General features: G+C 53.9%; 1 protein-coding gene across 7 annotated transcripts in view; it reads left to right on the top strand.

The window, feature by feature from the left end:
- PPP2R2C (protein phosphatase 2 regulatory subunit Bgamma) overlaps positions 1–16,224 on the top strand; it is a 244,447-nt gene that overhangs the window by 210,487 nt on the left and 17,736 nt on the right. For all 7 annotated transcript variants that reach the window (XM_032135887.2, XM_058429969.1, XM_032135886.2 and 4 more), the window contains one exon: positions 7,125–7,289. In XM_032135887.2, coding sequence (XP_031991778.1) covers positions 7,125–7,289 — 165 coding nt within the window. The remainder of the gene's footprint in view (positions 1–7,124; positions 7,290–16,224) is intronic.

Here is a 16,224-nt window from a genome sequence, read left to right as displayed (position 1 = left end):
ACCTCAGCCTCCTGAGTAGCTGGGATTACAGGTGCCCACCACCATGCCCAGCTAATTTTTTTTGTATTTTTAGTAGAGACAGGGTTTCATCATGTTGGCTAGGCTGGTCTCAAACTCCTGACCTCAAGTGATCCTCCTGCCTCGGCCTCCCAAAGTGCTGGGATTACAGGCGTGAACCACCATGCCCGGCCAGCACTGCGCTCTTGCATTTGTGCCTCTGCAGCAATACTTTCAACACACTGCAGGGGGACGGCCCCTTTGAATGGCCTTTGTCAGTGATGATCCACTCCTAAAAAACCCCTCACACCCTGGCCTTCTTGACCATGCCTCTTATCTCTACTTTAACAGCTGCTTCCCTTTGAGATGGTTTGCAACCTCCTGCCCCCTGGGCCCTGATCAGAGGGGACGACAATGGGCTGATTCATTCATTCAGTCAGCAACTACTTGCTAAGCACCCACTGTGTGCCAGGCAGCAGCAGCAATCCTGACAGGCAGGTCCCTGCCCTCACTGGGGACAGACAGCAACAAACAGGCCAATAATGTGATAAGCAGTGATTAATGCTTGCAAAAAGAGAAAGCAGAAAATCTATAATTAAGCAAGGTAAAATAAATGTTTATTTTGAGGGGCAGAGATTTATAGAAGGTTACTTTGTTAAGGAGCATTCAGGCAGAGATCTGAAGGGCGTGACTGTGAGGGCCCTGCACTGGGAATGTGCCCATCATGCCCTGGGTTGATTGGACACCTCCTCCGTTCGCACAACCTGCAGCTTCTTCTAAGGGGCAATGGGGCCCGGCTGTGGGGGGCTGTGGGTGGAGGAACCCAAGCTGGATTTGCAATCATGCACCCAGGCTCAGGTATCAGCTCTGCTGCTCACTGACTGTGGAACCCTCTGAGCCTGTCTCTGGACCTAAAGAAAGTGAAGTGGAGCACCAGCTGCCTTCTGCACCCTGTTAGTGTGTGTTGAGGTGGGGGTGGGGGGCAAATGACTGTGAACAGAGTTTCTAAATTGGAAGGGCTGTTCCCAGGGAAAGGTTCAGAGTCGTCTCCTCATCTAATATTTGTCCACAGATCAGTCATGCAGTGAGCATGTCCCAGGCACCAGCTCTGGGCAGGTCGTGTGTGAGGGGTGTGGGGGCACAGAGGTGAATCAGGAGGGGGAGCTGGCCCTGGAGCCAACTGCAGGGGGGAACCGATGGGCACATACACAGCACGGTGGTCCTGAGGATGAGCAGAGGAGTAGGGCCTCGCCTTGGTGTTCAGGCAGAGACTCAGAATGCTGTGGCAACTTCGAACTGCTGGATATGGCTGGCGGGTATGGAGGGAGAAGCGGCCAAGGTGAGATTGAGGAAGAGCAGGCAGGGGCAGCAAGCTGGGCAAGTCCGACCTCCTCGGTGGGGTGGGAGAGGCCACCACGCAGGGTGGTGGGGAGTCCCCCAGCTGTTTGAGGAAGTTCACTCTAGCTGAGCTTGGGCACGGACCCCCATGGGGACAGAGATGCTGATGGCCTGGGCTGAAGGGCAGAGCGGAAGGCGTTCAGGGGGAGAAGCCCTGGGACCTGAAGGCCGGCTGGACAAGGGAAGGGCTTAGAATGAGGAAGAAGTCCCCTGATGCCTGGCTTGGTGCCCCAGGGCTGGGGAAATGGGGAAATGGGGAGTTCTAGAGAAGGAGCGGTGTGGGGGGCTGTCAGTGTTGGGGGGCTGTCGGTGTGGGGGACTGTCGGTGTGGGGGGCTGTCGGTGTGGGGGGCTGTCGGGGTGGGGGGGTGGGGGGGTGGGGGGGGCGGGGGTGGGGGGGGCTGGGGGTGTGGGGGGGCTGTCGGTGTTGGGGGGCTGTGCAGGCACCCATAGCACTGGCATTATGTCTGCTCTTATTTCCCAACTCCCAGGAGGCACCTTGGGTGGGTTAGTGTCCTGTGGCTGCTGTAGCAAACTGCCATAGACTTCATGGCTTCAAACAACAGATATATTCTCACCGTCCTGGGGGCCACAAGTTCTCAGTCCAAGTGTTGGCAGGGCTATGCTCTCTCTGAAGGCTGTAGGGGAGGAGCCTTCCTCGTCTCCTCCAGCTCCGGGGCTCTAGGTGTTCCTGTAGCCATCGCTCCCATCTCTGCCTTCGTCTCCATGTGGCCTTCTCCTCTGGTGTCTCCTCTTCTGTCTCTTAGAAGGCCACTTGTCATTGAATTTAGGGCCCCCCTGGGTAATCCAGGGTGATCTCATCTCAAGATCTTTAACTACATCTGCAAAGACCCTTTTCCCAAATGAGAGCACACTCCACAGTCTCTGGGGGTTAGGATGTTATGGACATATACTATGCTAACATATTTGTGGGGGCCACTATTCAACCCACTGCAGTGGAGAAAAATAGCGTGTGCTCAGTTGAGGCGTATGGGATCGAAGAGCGATTTTACCTTCTCTCCTTTTCATCCTCTCTGCGTAACTTGCTCCTCTCTCTGGAATTCCTACCTGTGTCTGACAAACTTTTCTTGCAGGGAAAATGACTCTTAGCTGTTAGAGTGTGATTGGAAGGGAAATAAATCCCACCAGACAGTTGGAGTGGAATTAGATGGGAAAACAGAAGATGAATAATTCAAGCAGCTTTGCCAGGGGAAGAGGGACTCTTAAATGATCCTAATTATGCTCGTTCCCAAGGGAGGCCAGTCCTGAAATGAACCTTGTGAAGCAGTTTTTCAAGTAGGATTTAGGCGGCTATCATGAAGCTGGGGTGGGGCCACCTGCGGTTAGTCCTGGAAAGGAAAGGGCCCAGGCCCTCATTTTGCAGATGGGGAAGCAAGGCTTGCAGCATGGAAATGATGCTCCAGTGACAGCCAAGACCAGACGCCCAGCCGGGGGCCCCCAGTGACAGCCAGGACCAGACGCCCAGCTGGGGCCCCCAGTGACAGCCAAGACCAGATGCCCAGCCAGGGGCCCCCAGCTTCTGACCTGATGCTGGTCCTGCCAAAGTTAAAGCCACCAAGTGTGGTCACTGGGCCAAATGCTTCAAGGTCGACACACGGAGGACCATGGTGTGGGGCAAAAAGGTGTGTTCGCGGTAGCTGAGTTTGGGCATAATTCTCGTGCCCCGGAGGCTTCTCCCACAGCTACTTCCCTTGTCAGGAGTCCATCTTCAGGGCCCTGTGTTATGATGGATTGAGGGAGCACCAACAGGGACCACCCCAAGCGGTAATTAATTCCTTTTGCAAAGGGCTGGGCTGCAGGCCCGGGTAGGTCCTATGGCCACCCGAGCCAAGGTCTCGGAGAGGCGGTCCCAGGGACCAGGTGAGCATGGACCCAGCCCAGTGCCCATGCTCTGAAGGGTGCTGTGCTGCCCAGAGGTTCTGGGCATGGCTCTGGGCCCTGGAATTCAGAGGCTTGGGACTGCTTGCCTCCCCAGGGAGCTCTTACCGTGGGGACCCTGTTGTGGGGGACCTGCCACATTGGCTGTGACAGTGATTTTGCTCCTTCTGCAGGGTGACGTGGATGCAGGGCCTCTGTGTCTCACAGCACCCACCCTATCCAAAGACAGAGAGAAACAGCAGGAGAGATTCCCCTGTGATGGCTCCCCTATAGTCCTGGGCTGTTGGTGGGACCCAGGTTTGGGAGACTTTATCTCCCCAAAGCCAGGCCCTCGATCCCTTTGCCTTTGGGGACTCTTGTATTCCCAGCCTGTACATGGGGTGCTCGATTGAGTGTCGGTGCCCATCAGCCGGCCCTGGGTTGCCGTGGCTCGGGTGTGTTTGCCACAGGGCTACAGACGTAATGGAGCCCTGCATACTTTTATTAATTTATTTATTTATTTATTTATTTTTGAGATGGAGTCTTGCTCTGTCACCCAGTCTGGAGTGCAGTGGCACGATCTCAGCTCACTGCAACCTCTGCCTCCCCGGTCAAGAGATTCTCCTGCCTCAGCCTCCCAAGTAGCTGGGATTTCAGGCACGTGCCACCACGCCTGGCTAATTTTTTTTTTTTTTTTAATGTTTAGTAGAGACGGGGTTTTGGCATGTTGGTCAGGCTGGTCTCGAACTCCTGAGCTCAGGTGACCTGCTCGCCTCGGCCTCCCAAAGTGCTGGGATTACAGGTGTGAGCCATGATGCCTGGCCTCCTACATACTTTGAAAAGTTCTGAAACATCCCCAGGTGGGAAAGGAAAGAGCATTTGGGTGGACACTGAACCTGTCAGGGGGCTCAGGTTTTGCAGTGGTAGCAAACAACCTGAAGGTCTCCGAGGCTTCAAACACCCACTTCACACTGCCTACTCTCGCTGCAAGTGTGTCCGTCACAGGCTGGCTTCGGTGCGATCTCACAGCAGAGGGAACAGTGTCACAGCAGACCACGTGCTGGCTCTCAAAACTTCAGCCTGGAAGTGACATGCCTCACTTGTCTATTCATTGGCAGAAGCAATAAGCCGCTGGCCACTCTGGGTTATGAAAGGCCGAGGGAGAGGTCTCCCCTGGGAGATAACCTGGAATGTTCAGAGAACCCCCTGGATGTCAGCGTTTGACTTCATCCCACCAAGTCCTCCTGCACCCACTGTGCCCCATGAGTTATAACTCCTGGAAATACAGCAAGAATGAGTGTCCTGATGACACGAGCAGAACTCATGCGGGACCCATGTTCCCGGGCACTTCTGTTGCCACCAAACCTCCTGTGGCTTTTGTGTGTCTCAGGGTGTGCAGAGAGAATTTAGCCCCTGTCTGCCCTGCGTCTCTACTGCACATCATCCATGGGCTGTCGCACTAATGTGCGTGACATTTCATCAATGGCTGCACTTTTCTCTGGATCCCACTTTAGTGAAGTTCAGTAAGGACCTGAGAGCCGCCCCGAGCGGGCAGCGTGTCCTGGAAAGTCATGGGAGCCATTCGGCCCGGGAGGGCTGGGCTGCCAGGTGGACACTGGTGAAATCAGCATGGCAGGAGGAGGGCTCTTTTCTGGCTTGGCTTTCAGTATCATTTTTCATTATTTAATCGCTGCTTCTTTCCATACTGGAAAACTGTAGTTTCCTGGGAAACCAGCCAGGTAGTGATGACTTAACTCGTTTTTCCCTCTCTTTCTGTTTTTATGTGATTCTCAGTTTCTGGTTAATGATGTGCTTCCGGGAAGCAAGATTTGAGCACGAGCACAGGGACCCTCGTAGGTGCTTTCTGACTGCACAGATCAGCCATTTTTTTCCCTGGCATTTTATAAACCCTCGTGTTTAGAGAGGTCAGAAAATACTGCTTGCTTTTTTTTTTTTTTTTTTGGACAGAGTCTTGCCCTGTCACCAGGCTGGAATGTAACGGCACGATTTTGGCTCACTGCAACCTCCACCTCCTAGGTTCAAGTGATTCCCCTGCCTCAGCTTCCCGAGTAGCTGGGACTACAGGCGTGTGCCACCACTAATTTTTTTTTAGTAGGGATGGGGTTTTGCAGTGTTGGTCAGGCTTGTCTCCAACTAATTTTTTTTTGTATTTTAGTAGAGACAGGGTTTTACTATGTTGGCCAGGATGGTCTCGATCTCCTGACCTCGTGATCTGCCTGCCTTGGCCTCCCAAAGTGCTGGGATTACAAATACTGCTTTCTTATTGAGAGAGGCAGCAGCTTGGGTGGAGGAAGAGGGAGGGCAGATGGATTTCAGAGTTTCAGTCAGTATTTTCCAGATAGAAAATAATAATAATGGAAACTGACATGCATGCGCTCTGCAACACATCAGGCAGTGTGTGAAGGGCTTTGCCTCTGATGATCTTCACAGTGAAGTGATAAGGTTATACTGCTGACTCATTTTACAGATGAGGAAGCTGAGGCATGGATAGCTGGGAACTCGCTCAGGGTCACACAGCCAGGAGGTGACAGAGCTGGGATTCAAACCCCAGACCTTCCGACTCCAGGGCTCCTATGCACCTGAAGAGTCAGAGGGAACAGACTGTGCAAAGCCCCATGCAGGGCCAGGGAGACCGGAGCCCGAGGTCATTGCTGTGAGAGGGGAGAAGGCCTTTCTGTCAGGGTGACAGGTGGGATCTGAAGGTGGAAAGCCGGAGAGAGGCTCGGGGGCGCCAGTCCTTGCATGCTCCGAGAGATTCTGATCTGCTGCTGGGCAGCAGGGAAGGGACAGGAAAAGAGCAGGTGCTGGGGCTGGGGAGGTTGTGAGGCTGAATCCAGCCCTATGACTCACACCTGGGCCACCCCGGACAAGTTGCTCATCTTCTCTGTGCTCCCGTGTAACAGTCAGGGATACTGCCTTTGGAAGCAGCGAAGTTCTTGACTCTAAACAAAAAATGGACATTTATTGACTCCCACATTTAGCAGTCTGGGGGGAATGGCTTCAGGTGCAGCTTGATCCAGGATTCCAATGGCATCACCAGATCTTTCTCTGCACTCTTTCCACTGTCTGCCCCATCCTCAAGCTCCAGGGTTTCTCCTTGTCCTGGCAGCAGATAGAAGCTCCTTCTTTCTACACCACCCAGCCCAGCAGGGGTGACCAAGCTGCATCCCAGCCTTTTCAGTGTTCCAAGTCCTGGGGGGCTGTAGGGCACAGATCAGAGCCGAGGTGGGTCTGATCCAGAAACCCAGAAGATCCTTTGCCCAAAGAAGAATCTCCATGCTGTAGACAGAAGAAGGGGAGTGGGTGCTGGGGGCAGGAAGGGGAGCTCCCAGATGCCCACACACTCAATTCCAGACACAATTTGAAAAGGGACTGGGAAGACTTGAAATCATTTACCAATAGCATCCACGGCCCAGCATGCAGTAGGCACAATATAAATGCTCTTTTTCTTCTGCTTGGCAACCAACAGGGGGAGGAGGGCAGAGGAGAGGGGCCCCACAGGTCAGTGCTATCTGTGGCTGGAACTGATGCACCCTCACTAGGGTGGAGTGCAGGTGGCGGGAGGGTGAAGGTCAGGAGGGAAGTGGTGGGTCCAGCTTCATGGGAACAGTGGACAGGCACCTAGAAGGGGTGGCCGGCAGGCAGTTCACCATGCAGGTCTGCAGCTCAGAGGGACACTCGGCTGGGATGCATTTTGAGGGTCTCAGGAACAGAGAGGCAGCTCAGACGCGAGGGTGGACGGCTTTGCCTGGGAGAGGTGTCAGAAACCTCTGGAAAGGCGGAGCATTGAGGGTGCCTTCACTGTCCCTTCCTTGACCGCACTGCCCGCAGACATCGTGGACATCAAGCCGGCCAACATGGAGGACCTCACGGAGGTGATCACAGCGTCTGAGTTCCATCCGCACCACTGCAACCTCTTCGTCTACAGCAGCAGCAAGGGCTCCCTGCGGCTCTGCGACATGCGGGCAGCTGCCCTGTGTGACAAGCATTCCAAGCGTAAGTGCCCATGCCAGGGGGTGGGGGGCTGTGGAGCGGGCAGGCGGGCGGGGAAGATGTCCTGTCCTGGTGCAGCTGCCGCAGGGGTGGTGGGTGTGGGATGAGCATGTACTGGACTGGCCAAGGTGGGTGGGCCCATTGCTTCTTCAGCACTGGCTGGTGGGGGAGCCTGGTCTTGCCACCTGCTGCCCCCCAGAGTCCCTGCACAGCCAGGAACAGCTCAGCTTTTAGGGTTCAGGGCTCTAGGGCGAGGGTCAGGGCATCCAGAAGGTAAGGAGGCACGAAACTTAAATGTCAGCTCCTGTAGGAAGCCTTCCTGGACCCCTACTTTAGATCTGGATCCTCCTCTGTGGCCCCGTAGCCCCCAAAGCTTCCCTCTCGTCTGGAACTAGCCACACCCGGCGAACTTGCTATGGGCTGCCCGTCTCCTCCGGCTCCTTGGAGCAGGGTCTGTAACATGTCCCCTCATCCTAGAGCCCACCACAGGGCCTGCTATGGGGGTCTCACAGGGGTATCCGTGGAGGTCTGGGGCTGAATGAGTTCCAGGGGACATTTTGTGACACAGCATCCCCCAGCCTAACAGCTCACACTGAACACTCACTCTGAGCCCAGCCCCCACCAAGGGCTTTATCTGTGAACTCATCGAATCTTCATACAAGCCCCAGGAAGTGCTGTTCAGAAGAAGAAACAGAAGCTCCAGTTATTGGCCCAAGGTCACCCAAATTCAATCGTGGCAGGGCTGGGCTGCCCGGCACTGGGTTGTGGCCACGGGCTGCATACTGCCACAGCTGTCCCAGAGGCCCCTGAAGGCGAGGGATCAGGCCATAGCATCCTCCTTCCCAGACAGCCCTGCAGGGCTAGCAAGGGGCCAGGCTGGAGGGGGTTGTCCCACAGGCAGAGGGCAGGGGCTTTGCTTATCTGTTTCCCCTCACTGTCTGTCCCCAGCACCTACCACAGTGTCTGGAAATAAACACTTGTCGAATAAACCCCAGAGAAGCCTGACTGAAGCCTGGGTGCCGGCGGCAGAGGCCTGGTTGGGAGCGACGGGGCCACACTGTTCCCTTAGGGAGTCTGGTTTTGCTGGGCAGTCAGAGACAGGGTGCACACCAGCCCCAGGACTCAGGCTCAGGGCCCCCCAAAACCTCCAGCTTCTGCCTCCTTCCTTGGCCAAGTTCTGGCCCCCACATCCACCCCCTCATCTCCTCTGGGTTTGTCCACGCTCCCTGTGTCAAGCTCAGCCATCCAGGCATTCAGTAGGCACCTATTCCTGGCATGGGCGTGCAGCAGAGGCCCACCCTTGGGAGCTGGCGTCTGCGGGGGAGACAGACAGTGAACATACACCTGATACATGTCAGGACGTGATGAGCAATGGCACCAACACCCACAAAGTCAGGTACAGGGACAGAGGGGGTCAGGGAGGGCCTCCCTGAAGAGACCACAGTGGAACAGACACCCTGAGGGGGTGGGTGGTGCTGATCGCTGGGGAAGAATGTTCTAGAAGGAGGGTGCTGCAGTGGCTGTGACTCCAGACATTGCCTGTAGGTCAAGGGAAGGACTGGGTTTTGTTCTGGGTAAGCTGAGAAGGAGAAACTGTGGGTTGTCACGAGATTGGGACTTGAGAAGGAAGAGGAGACGCCGCAGAGGGTCCCCGGGGGAGCAGGCGTCAGAGGTTCCTGCAGGGTCTGCAGGAAGGAATGGTGACCCTGGTGAGGGGGGGTGTTGGGAGGTGGGGCAGGGCTCACCTAGCTGCCCCCTCTGGCTGTTGCTTGGAGGTCGAGCTTTGCCTTGTGGGGTGTGACTGTGGTTTGGTTTGAGCTGTGGGTGAAGGTGGGGCCATGGTCTGGAACAAGAGGGGGTGCCAGGGACCAGCAGGCAGGTTTCAGACCCGCGAGCCTGAGGCCTGTATTGGGCTCCAAGGAAAGGGGTCGAGTAGGCAGCCAGATGTCCAGGCAGCAATGCCACCTGGAGATAAGTGTGGAGTTAGTGGCCGTGGACGGATGGGAGGCCAGAGACCAGCTGAGATTCCCGGGGTGCAGGGGGCCCGGGGCTGCGTCCTGTGTGTCACAACAAAGGACCACACACTTGGTGGCTTAAAACAGGGCATATGTATAGTCTCAGTCCGCAGTCCCACAGCCGGCTCACTGGCCATAATGAAGGTGCCGCGGGCTGGTACCTTCTGGAGGCTGTTGGGGGGCACAGGTTTCTCTGCCTCTTCTGGCTTCTAGAGGCGCCGCGTTCCCTGGCACATGGCCCCTGCCCCATTCTCCAAGCCCACAGCGGCCAAGCCTCTCTCACGACTCTGACCCTCCTGTCTGTCTTTCGCGTATAAAGACCCTTGTGATCACCTCGCCCCCGCCACCCCCAGTGATCCAGGATGGCTTCCTCATCTCAAGGATGGCTGAGTTGCAGCCTTGATTTCATCTTTGGCCTTATTTTGACTTTGCCGTGTAGCATAGCATAGTCACAGGTGCTAGGGATCAGGATGCAGCCGTCGCTGGGGGCCGTTCCACTGCCTACTACAGGACACTGCCCCCACCGCCTACGCCTCCCGCCCATTGACTCTGGCCGCATGTGCCTCCAGCTGTGCCTGTGTGCAGCCAGCTCTGGGTCAGAATGGAATGGGAGAATATTGGGGAAGAGAGGGGATTCTTCCTGCTCCTGGTCCGCTGCTGACCCCGAGTGAGCCCTGTGGGAAGGAGGATGGGGCTTCATGGCACCCTGTTGTTTATAGGGGTGGAAATCCAGACACATCCTCAATATCCTAATCTTAAATGCTGAGATTATTCAACTCTTCTAAAATGAGTGAGGCAGCTTTTCCTTTCTTTTTCTGGAACTGTTGGTGTAATATATCTGCTCCTTGAAGTATTAGGAAAACTTGTGTGCAAATCTATTCGGCGTCCTTTTGAGGGAGAGAAGGAAAATTTTAAGCAAGCAGTTTAAAATGCCGAGAAATTGATGTCGACAATGATGACATCCACGTAATAGAATATTGTTCGGTCATGTCAGCTATTGTTTTAGAAGATTTAATGCCACAGGGAAATGATTATGTTGAAAGATTTAGGGGATAACAAAATAAGGCTATGACCACCAAAAAAATGGAAACAGAGAAAACTCTGGAAAGAAATACACTGAGTTGTCACTGAGTGGTGAGCTATAAGAAACGGATGGGATATTTTCCTTTTATTTTTCTGTGTATTTTTACTTTAATGATGGATTTGAACTTTGAATCAGAAAACACGTGTGTGCAGGAAGGGTGGAATTTAGAGAGAACAGAGACAGGCATAGGACAGTTTCGTGCACCCCTCAATGTTTGTGTGACATTTTTCAGTGGGCTAGAGGGGGCAGTCAGACCCCCTTTGGCTCCCGAAGGCTGTGCTATCCGGTTCCCCAGGGCAGAAGCAGCGGTCACATATCCCTTGCACATTTCGTGAGTCCAAGCACAGACACATCCATTTCAGCCACGTAATTTCATATGCCTGATGGTGTATGAGCCTCGTGTGAATCAGCCAATGAACTCAAGAGTGCGAGAAATATGACTATTTTCGATGACTCAATTCAATTTCATTCTTCACCCCCAGCTCCCAGGGCTGCAGTGAATGTTAACTTTAGGGCCTCGGCAGATTCCGCTCCTCTCCGGATTGCACTGAGGTTCCGGAAGGCTCTGGCAGGCCGAGGTGCAGAGAAAGGGACATGGTGTCTTCCAGGCCACTGAGGACTTTTGATTGTGCCTGGGTGACCTTGGGGCCAGGTCCTTGCTGACAAATCCCCAAGGGCCTGTTGGCTGTGCCCAGTGACTCACCTGGGAGGTTGGCAACATGCTGACCTCTGGGGGCTCCTGCCCCCACCAGTGATCTCAATTCTGTAGACAGGGTGGGGCTGCCTGTGATTTACTAAGGTTTTATGTATGCTTCTTGCACACACAGTCATAGATGAAGTTGGTTTATAATTTTCTTTTCTTATACTCTCTTTGCCCAATTTTAAGATTATTCAACTCTCCTAAAATGAACTGGGCAGCTTTTTCTTTCTTTTTCTGGAACAGTTGATGTAATATATCTGCTCCTTGAAATCTTAGGAAAACTTATGTGCAAATCTATTTGGTGTCCTTTTGAGGGAGAGAAGAATTTTTTTTCCTTTTTTTTTTTAGATAGAATTTGGCTCCATCACCCTGACACAATCTTGGCTCACTGCAGCCTCCACCTCCTGGGTTCAAGGGATTCTCTCGCCTCAGCCTCTGGAGTAGCTGGGATTGCAGGTGTGTACCACCATGCCTGGCTAATTTTTTTTTGTATTTTTAGTAGAGACAGGGTTTTGCTATGTTGGCCAGGCTGGTCTCGAACTCCTGGCCTCCAGTGCTGGGATTATAGGCATGAGCCACCATACCCGGCCAAGAGAAGAAAAATTTTAAACAACCAGCTTAATTTCTTTTTTGATTATTGATTTATGCAAATTTTATTTAAAAATTTTCTAGAATATTTTTCATTCTCGAACTCAATATCCTGTACAGAAACTTTCTCTTTCATGCCAGCAAAAAGATTGTGCAGCAGTTTTTAGCATGCTTTTATAGCTTCCATTTCTCCTCATTTAATTTGCCACACATGGGGCAAGTGGCTGAAGTGTCTGTTCTTCTGCGTACCTTGTCCAGGCTGTGTTTTGCTCTGTGGCTCTCATGGGAAATCAAGCACGCAGCCGATTTCCAATTAGCAGGTGGCGGCTGTTTTTAATCTGAACACAAATGGCTGTTATTTGAGCTAATTTTTTAAAAGAGATTTGGGGATTAGGATTAGTTCTTCACCTCCCACTTCCATCCATGTATCCAATTACTGCTCAAAACTCAGGGAGCGGCTGATAGTGACACCCCAGAGATGCGCTCACAGCATCATTTTCCTAACAGAATCAGACCGCGAATGAAGATCGTCCTGGATGCAGGAAAGTGCTCATTTCTGCCATTGGACAGATGAGGAGACCGAGGGTCCGAGAAGCTCTGTGACTTCCCTGGACCCCTCCTCCATCAGGGCAGAGCTGGGGGCACACAGGCCACTCTGTTCCCTCTGCAGCTTCCCACCTTTCTCCAAAGCACTGGAAATCTGCGTCTTGTGTCTGCTTGGCAGAGTGACAGGGTAACCATGGAAACAACTGTACATGAGTCCTCAAAATAGACAGTAACTTCTGCTTATGAGAGCACAGAGCCTGCGGAAAGAAAGGGCCATGCCTGGAACACTGGAATTTCTTAGAATCGGGGGTGATGACGGCCGAGACCCTTCATAGGACCCCAACAACGTGCCTGGCCCGGTGTTGGGTGAAATAATAACCGCAGCTCATTCCTTGCACACTTAGTGCACACACATGCTGTTTTCCATTTATAGCTCATTAAATACTCAGCACCTATGATGGGTGTGTTATAGTATTCATCCTACAGATGAGGAAATTGAATACACTTGACCCTGGAATGATGTGGGGGTTAGGGGTGCAGACAGTGCCTGAATGCAGTTGAAAGTACACGCTTAACTTTTGACTGCCCCAAAACTTCACTCCTAATAGCTGGCCATTGGTGGGGAGCATTACTGGTAACATCAACAGCTGATGCATTTGAAGAGACTGATGTCTACGTGGATTTTATGCATTTGTGACATACCTTTTTCTTTGTCATATATGTGTGTGTGTGTGTGTGTGTATATATATATCTGAGGCTACAGGGTTCATCTGAGTTTTTTCAAATTGTGGCAAATCTCCAAAATGTTTTCAGTATATTTATTGGGAAAATCGCACATCAGGGGACCTGCAGGTTCAAGCCTGTGTTGTGTGAGGGTCAAGGGGCAACTGTATACTTACTTCTCATTGCTGCGGGAACAATTGCCACGCGCTTAGTAGCTCGAAACAACACAAAAGACTGTTGTACATTCTGGAACTCAGGGGCTAAAATGCAGGCGTCAGCTGGCCTGTGTTATCTCTGGAGGCTGCAGGGTGGGGCTGTTTTCTGATCTTTTCCAGCTACTAGAGGCTTCTAGAGGCTGCGTGCACTCCTCAGCTCATCATTCCAACCTCTGCTTCCATCATCCCATCTCTTTCTTCCATCTTTGACCTTCCTTCTTCCTCCTATACAGACCCTTGTGATGACATTGGGCCCATCCAGATTATCCAGGGTCACCTCCCTACCTCAAGGTCCTTCACTTAATGACATCTGCAAAGCCCCTTTTGCCATGTGAGGTAACAGGTGCACAGATTCTAGGGTGGAGGATGTAGATAGATGCCTTTAGGGATCATTGTTGTCTACTACATTGAAGCACAGAGAGATTAAGACATTTGCCCAAGGTCACACAGTGAAGTAGAGCCAAGATAGAGCCTCAGAGAGTCTCATGCCTTCAGCCTGCTCTCTTTCCCCCTTACTCATCACAGAAGCCTTGAGAACTAAAACTCTTACAGGAATTGTGGGTGAGCAGGGTTTTGTTTTGTTTTTTTGAAACGGAGTCTCACCCTATTGCCCAGGCTGGAGTGCGATGGCGTGATCTTGGCTCACTGCAACCTCCGCCTCCTGGATTCAAGCAATTCTCCTGCCTCAGCCTCCTCAGTAGATGGGACTGCGTGGCGGGCACCACGCCCGACTTTTTGTATTTTTAGTAGAGACAAGGTTTTGCCGTATTGGCCAGGCTGGTCTCAAACTCCTGATGTCAGGTGATCCGTCCGCTTCAGCCTCCCAAAGTGCTGGGATTACAGGCGTGAGCCACTGCACCCCACCTGAGTGGGTTCATTTAAAAGGGCTGTGTGGGCTCAACTCCCAGGTCTCACTGTAGTAATGGATCTGCTGCAGAAAGACCAGCCCCAGCCCAGACCCTGCAGCTATCCGGGTGCAGGACCAGGGCAAAGCTCCCCAACAGTGGGGATAGCCCATGTGAAGGCCGTGTGGCTGGATACGGAGGCTGGAGACAGGAGGTGAGATCAGAGAGGTGTGTGGCTGGAGGAGCCCTCACAGGCCAGGGCAAGAGCTTCGGGTTTCCTCTGAAAGGGACGGGAACCACAGAGCCGTCTGAGCAGGGAGTGGGCCAGCCTGGCCGTGTGTTCACAGGATCCCTCTGGCTGCCCAGGGGAGAATAAGCTGAGGGGTGAGGTAGAAGTGGGGGCCGGCTGGGGGGGGCTAGCGTGCTCACACAGGTGAGAGACGCTGGTGCGCAGAGTGAGTGGCCTGTGCAGGTGGGGAAGGTGGTGGGCCCCCCATGGCAGTTGGAGCCTGCTGGATTTGCTGCCAGATTGGATGGAGAGGGAGGGAGGGTCCGGGACGGCTTCAGGCTCTGTGCAGAGACCAGGCTCCCATCTGTGTGGAGCTGTGTGGAGGAACCACAGGAAGTGGACTGGTAACTAAGTAGGTGCATTGGAGTGGGAAGGTTTCCATGAAGTGCGTCAGGAGCCCTCTGATGCATTGTTCCTCAGGGGGTCAGGAGAGGTGTCCCTGGATGAGAAAGAGCCTGGGAATGGGGGCGGGGGTGCCCCACCCCACAGTAGTGTCTGAGAGGAACCTGGCTGATGTCAGGACGTGTGTGGCTGGAACAGGTGGAGGGGCGGGCTCTTGTGTGCAAAGTTGGGTTGAGGGGAGGGTGTGCCGGGCCTGGGGGCCACCGCTGGGCTTGAGTTATTTTGTTTGATGGAGCTCAATCACGTGGTGCTGGGCAGGGAGTGACAACTGTCATCTCTTCATCAGTGAGCACTCATTGTGCCCACCTGTGCCCTTGTAGGAACTCCCTGCCCCTCCCCACTGTGTGCAGCCTCAGGGATAGGGAAAGAGGCCCCTCCCCAAACAGTGGCATCACCTGGAACCCAGGAGCAAGTCAGTGTCCAGGGCTGCTCTGGGATCCGTAACCCCCATCATCCTTCTTCTGCTGCTCAGACCCTCCAAGCTCCTCCCGGAGCGCGGCCTGAGGCGACGCCAGGTGGCTCAGGCCACTCCACCCTCATGGATGGCCTCGTATCCCATCAGATCACAGGAGGGAGCCGTGGCCAGGGTAGCCCGGGGCGATCACTGCCCAGGACCCCATAGGCCCCTCTCCCCTCCAGGCCACCTCCTCCCATGTTTCCCACCCCCACCCACCTGCAGGTCCCTCCCACCCCCATCTGTTTCTCTGGAGGCCTCACTGAGCTGCACTTGTCCCTGAATGCATGGCTCAAGCCAATGCATTTCTACCATCTGAACCCAGTCGGCCTCCACCCCAGCTCCAGAGGAGTGTTGTCCACACACTGACAACGACGGGAGTGGGGCACAGCAGGTGCCACCAAGAGGGCCACAGAGCAAGTGCCATGGGCACACAGGGGCCACCCCCAGGCTGGTTGAGGCTTCTCTGCCAGGCCTGGAAACTGCAGTGGAACCACATCAGGTTGGGGAAGAAAGATGTCAGTGAGGGGCTGGAGCAGAAACGGCAGGCAGCAGCACAAGCTTCTCTCTGCTCAGGGAGCAGGGCGGGGCCATGAGGCAGGGTCCGTGCCAGGCAGGGGCACCAAGATGATCAGTAACTAATGACCAAGGCAGGAACCCTGGCCCGAGGGAGCTCACAGCCCCATGAGGGGACCCTGCCCTCCTGCCAGTGCCACAGAAGAAGGTACCCAGCGGCTTAGGGGCAGCAGAGGGTAAGCACAGGATTTCTTTAGAGAGCATCTGAACAATATGCACAGAAAGCAGGGTGTGAGCCTGGGGTTCTGGAGGATATATAGGAGTTGGTAAAAAAGACCAGCTAAAAATGGGAAAGGGATCTCGGAGAGAAAATGATGTGAAAAATAACTCCAGGAATCCCTCCTTAGTTTTATTGAGCAGCTACTGCAAGCCCCACACTGGGCCAGCGCCTCCAGGCATGACCTCTGAAAATCCCATCATGCTCCTTCTCCAGATGAGGGCAGCTGGGCTCAGAGAGGACCAGGGGCTTGTGCCTGAGGTCACACACAGCACGATCCAGTC

This window comes from Hylobates moloch, unplaced genomic scaffold (assembly GCF_009828535.3).
Source record: "Hylobates moloch isolate HMO894 unplaced genomic scaffold, HMol_V3 SCAFFOLD_17, whole genome shotgun sequence".
Taxonomy (NCBI): domain Eukaryota; kingdom Metazoa; phylum Chordata; class Mammalia; order Primates; family Hylobatidae; genus Hylobates; species Hylobates moloch.
Note: the sequence above shows the minus strand (reverse complement) of the source record. Positions and strands in the feature narration are given on the sequence as shown.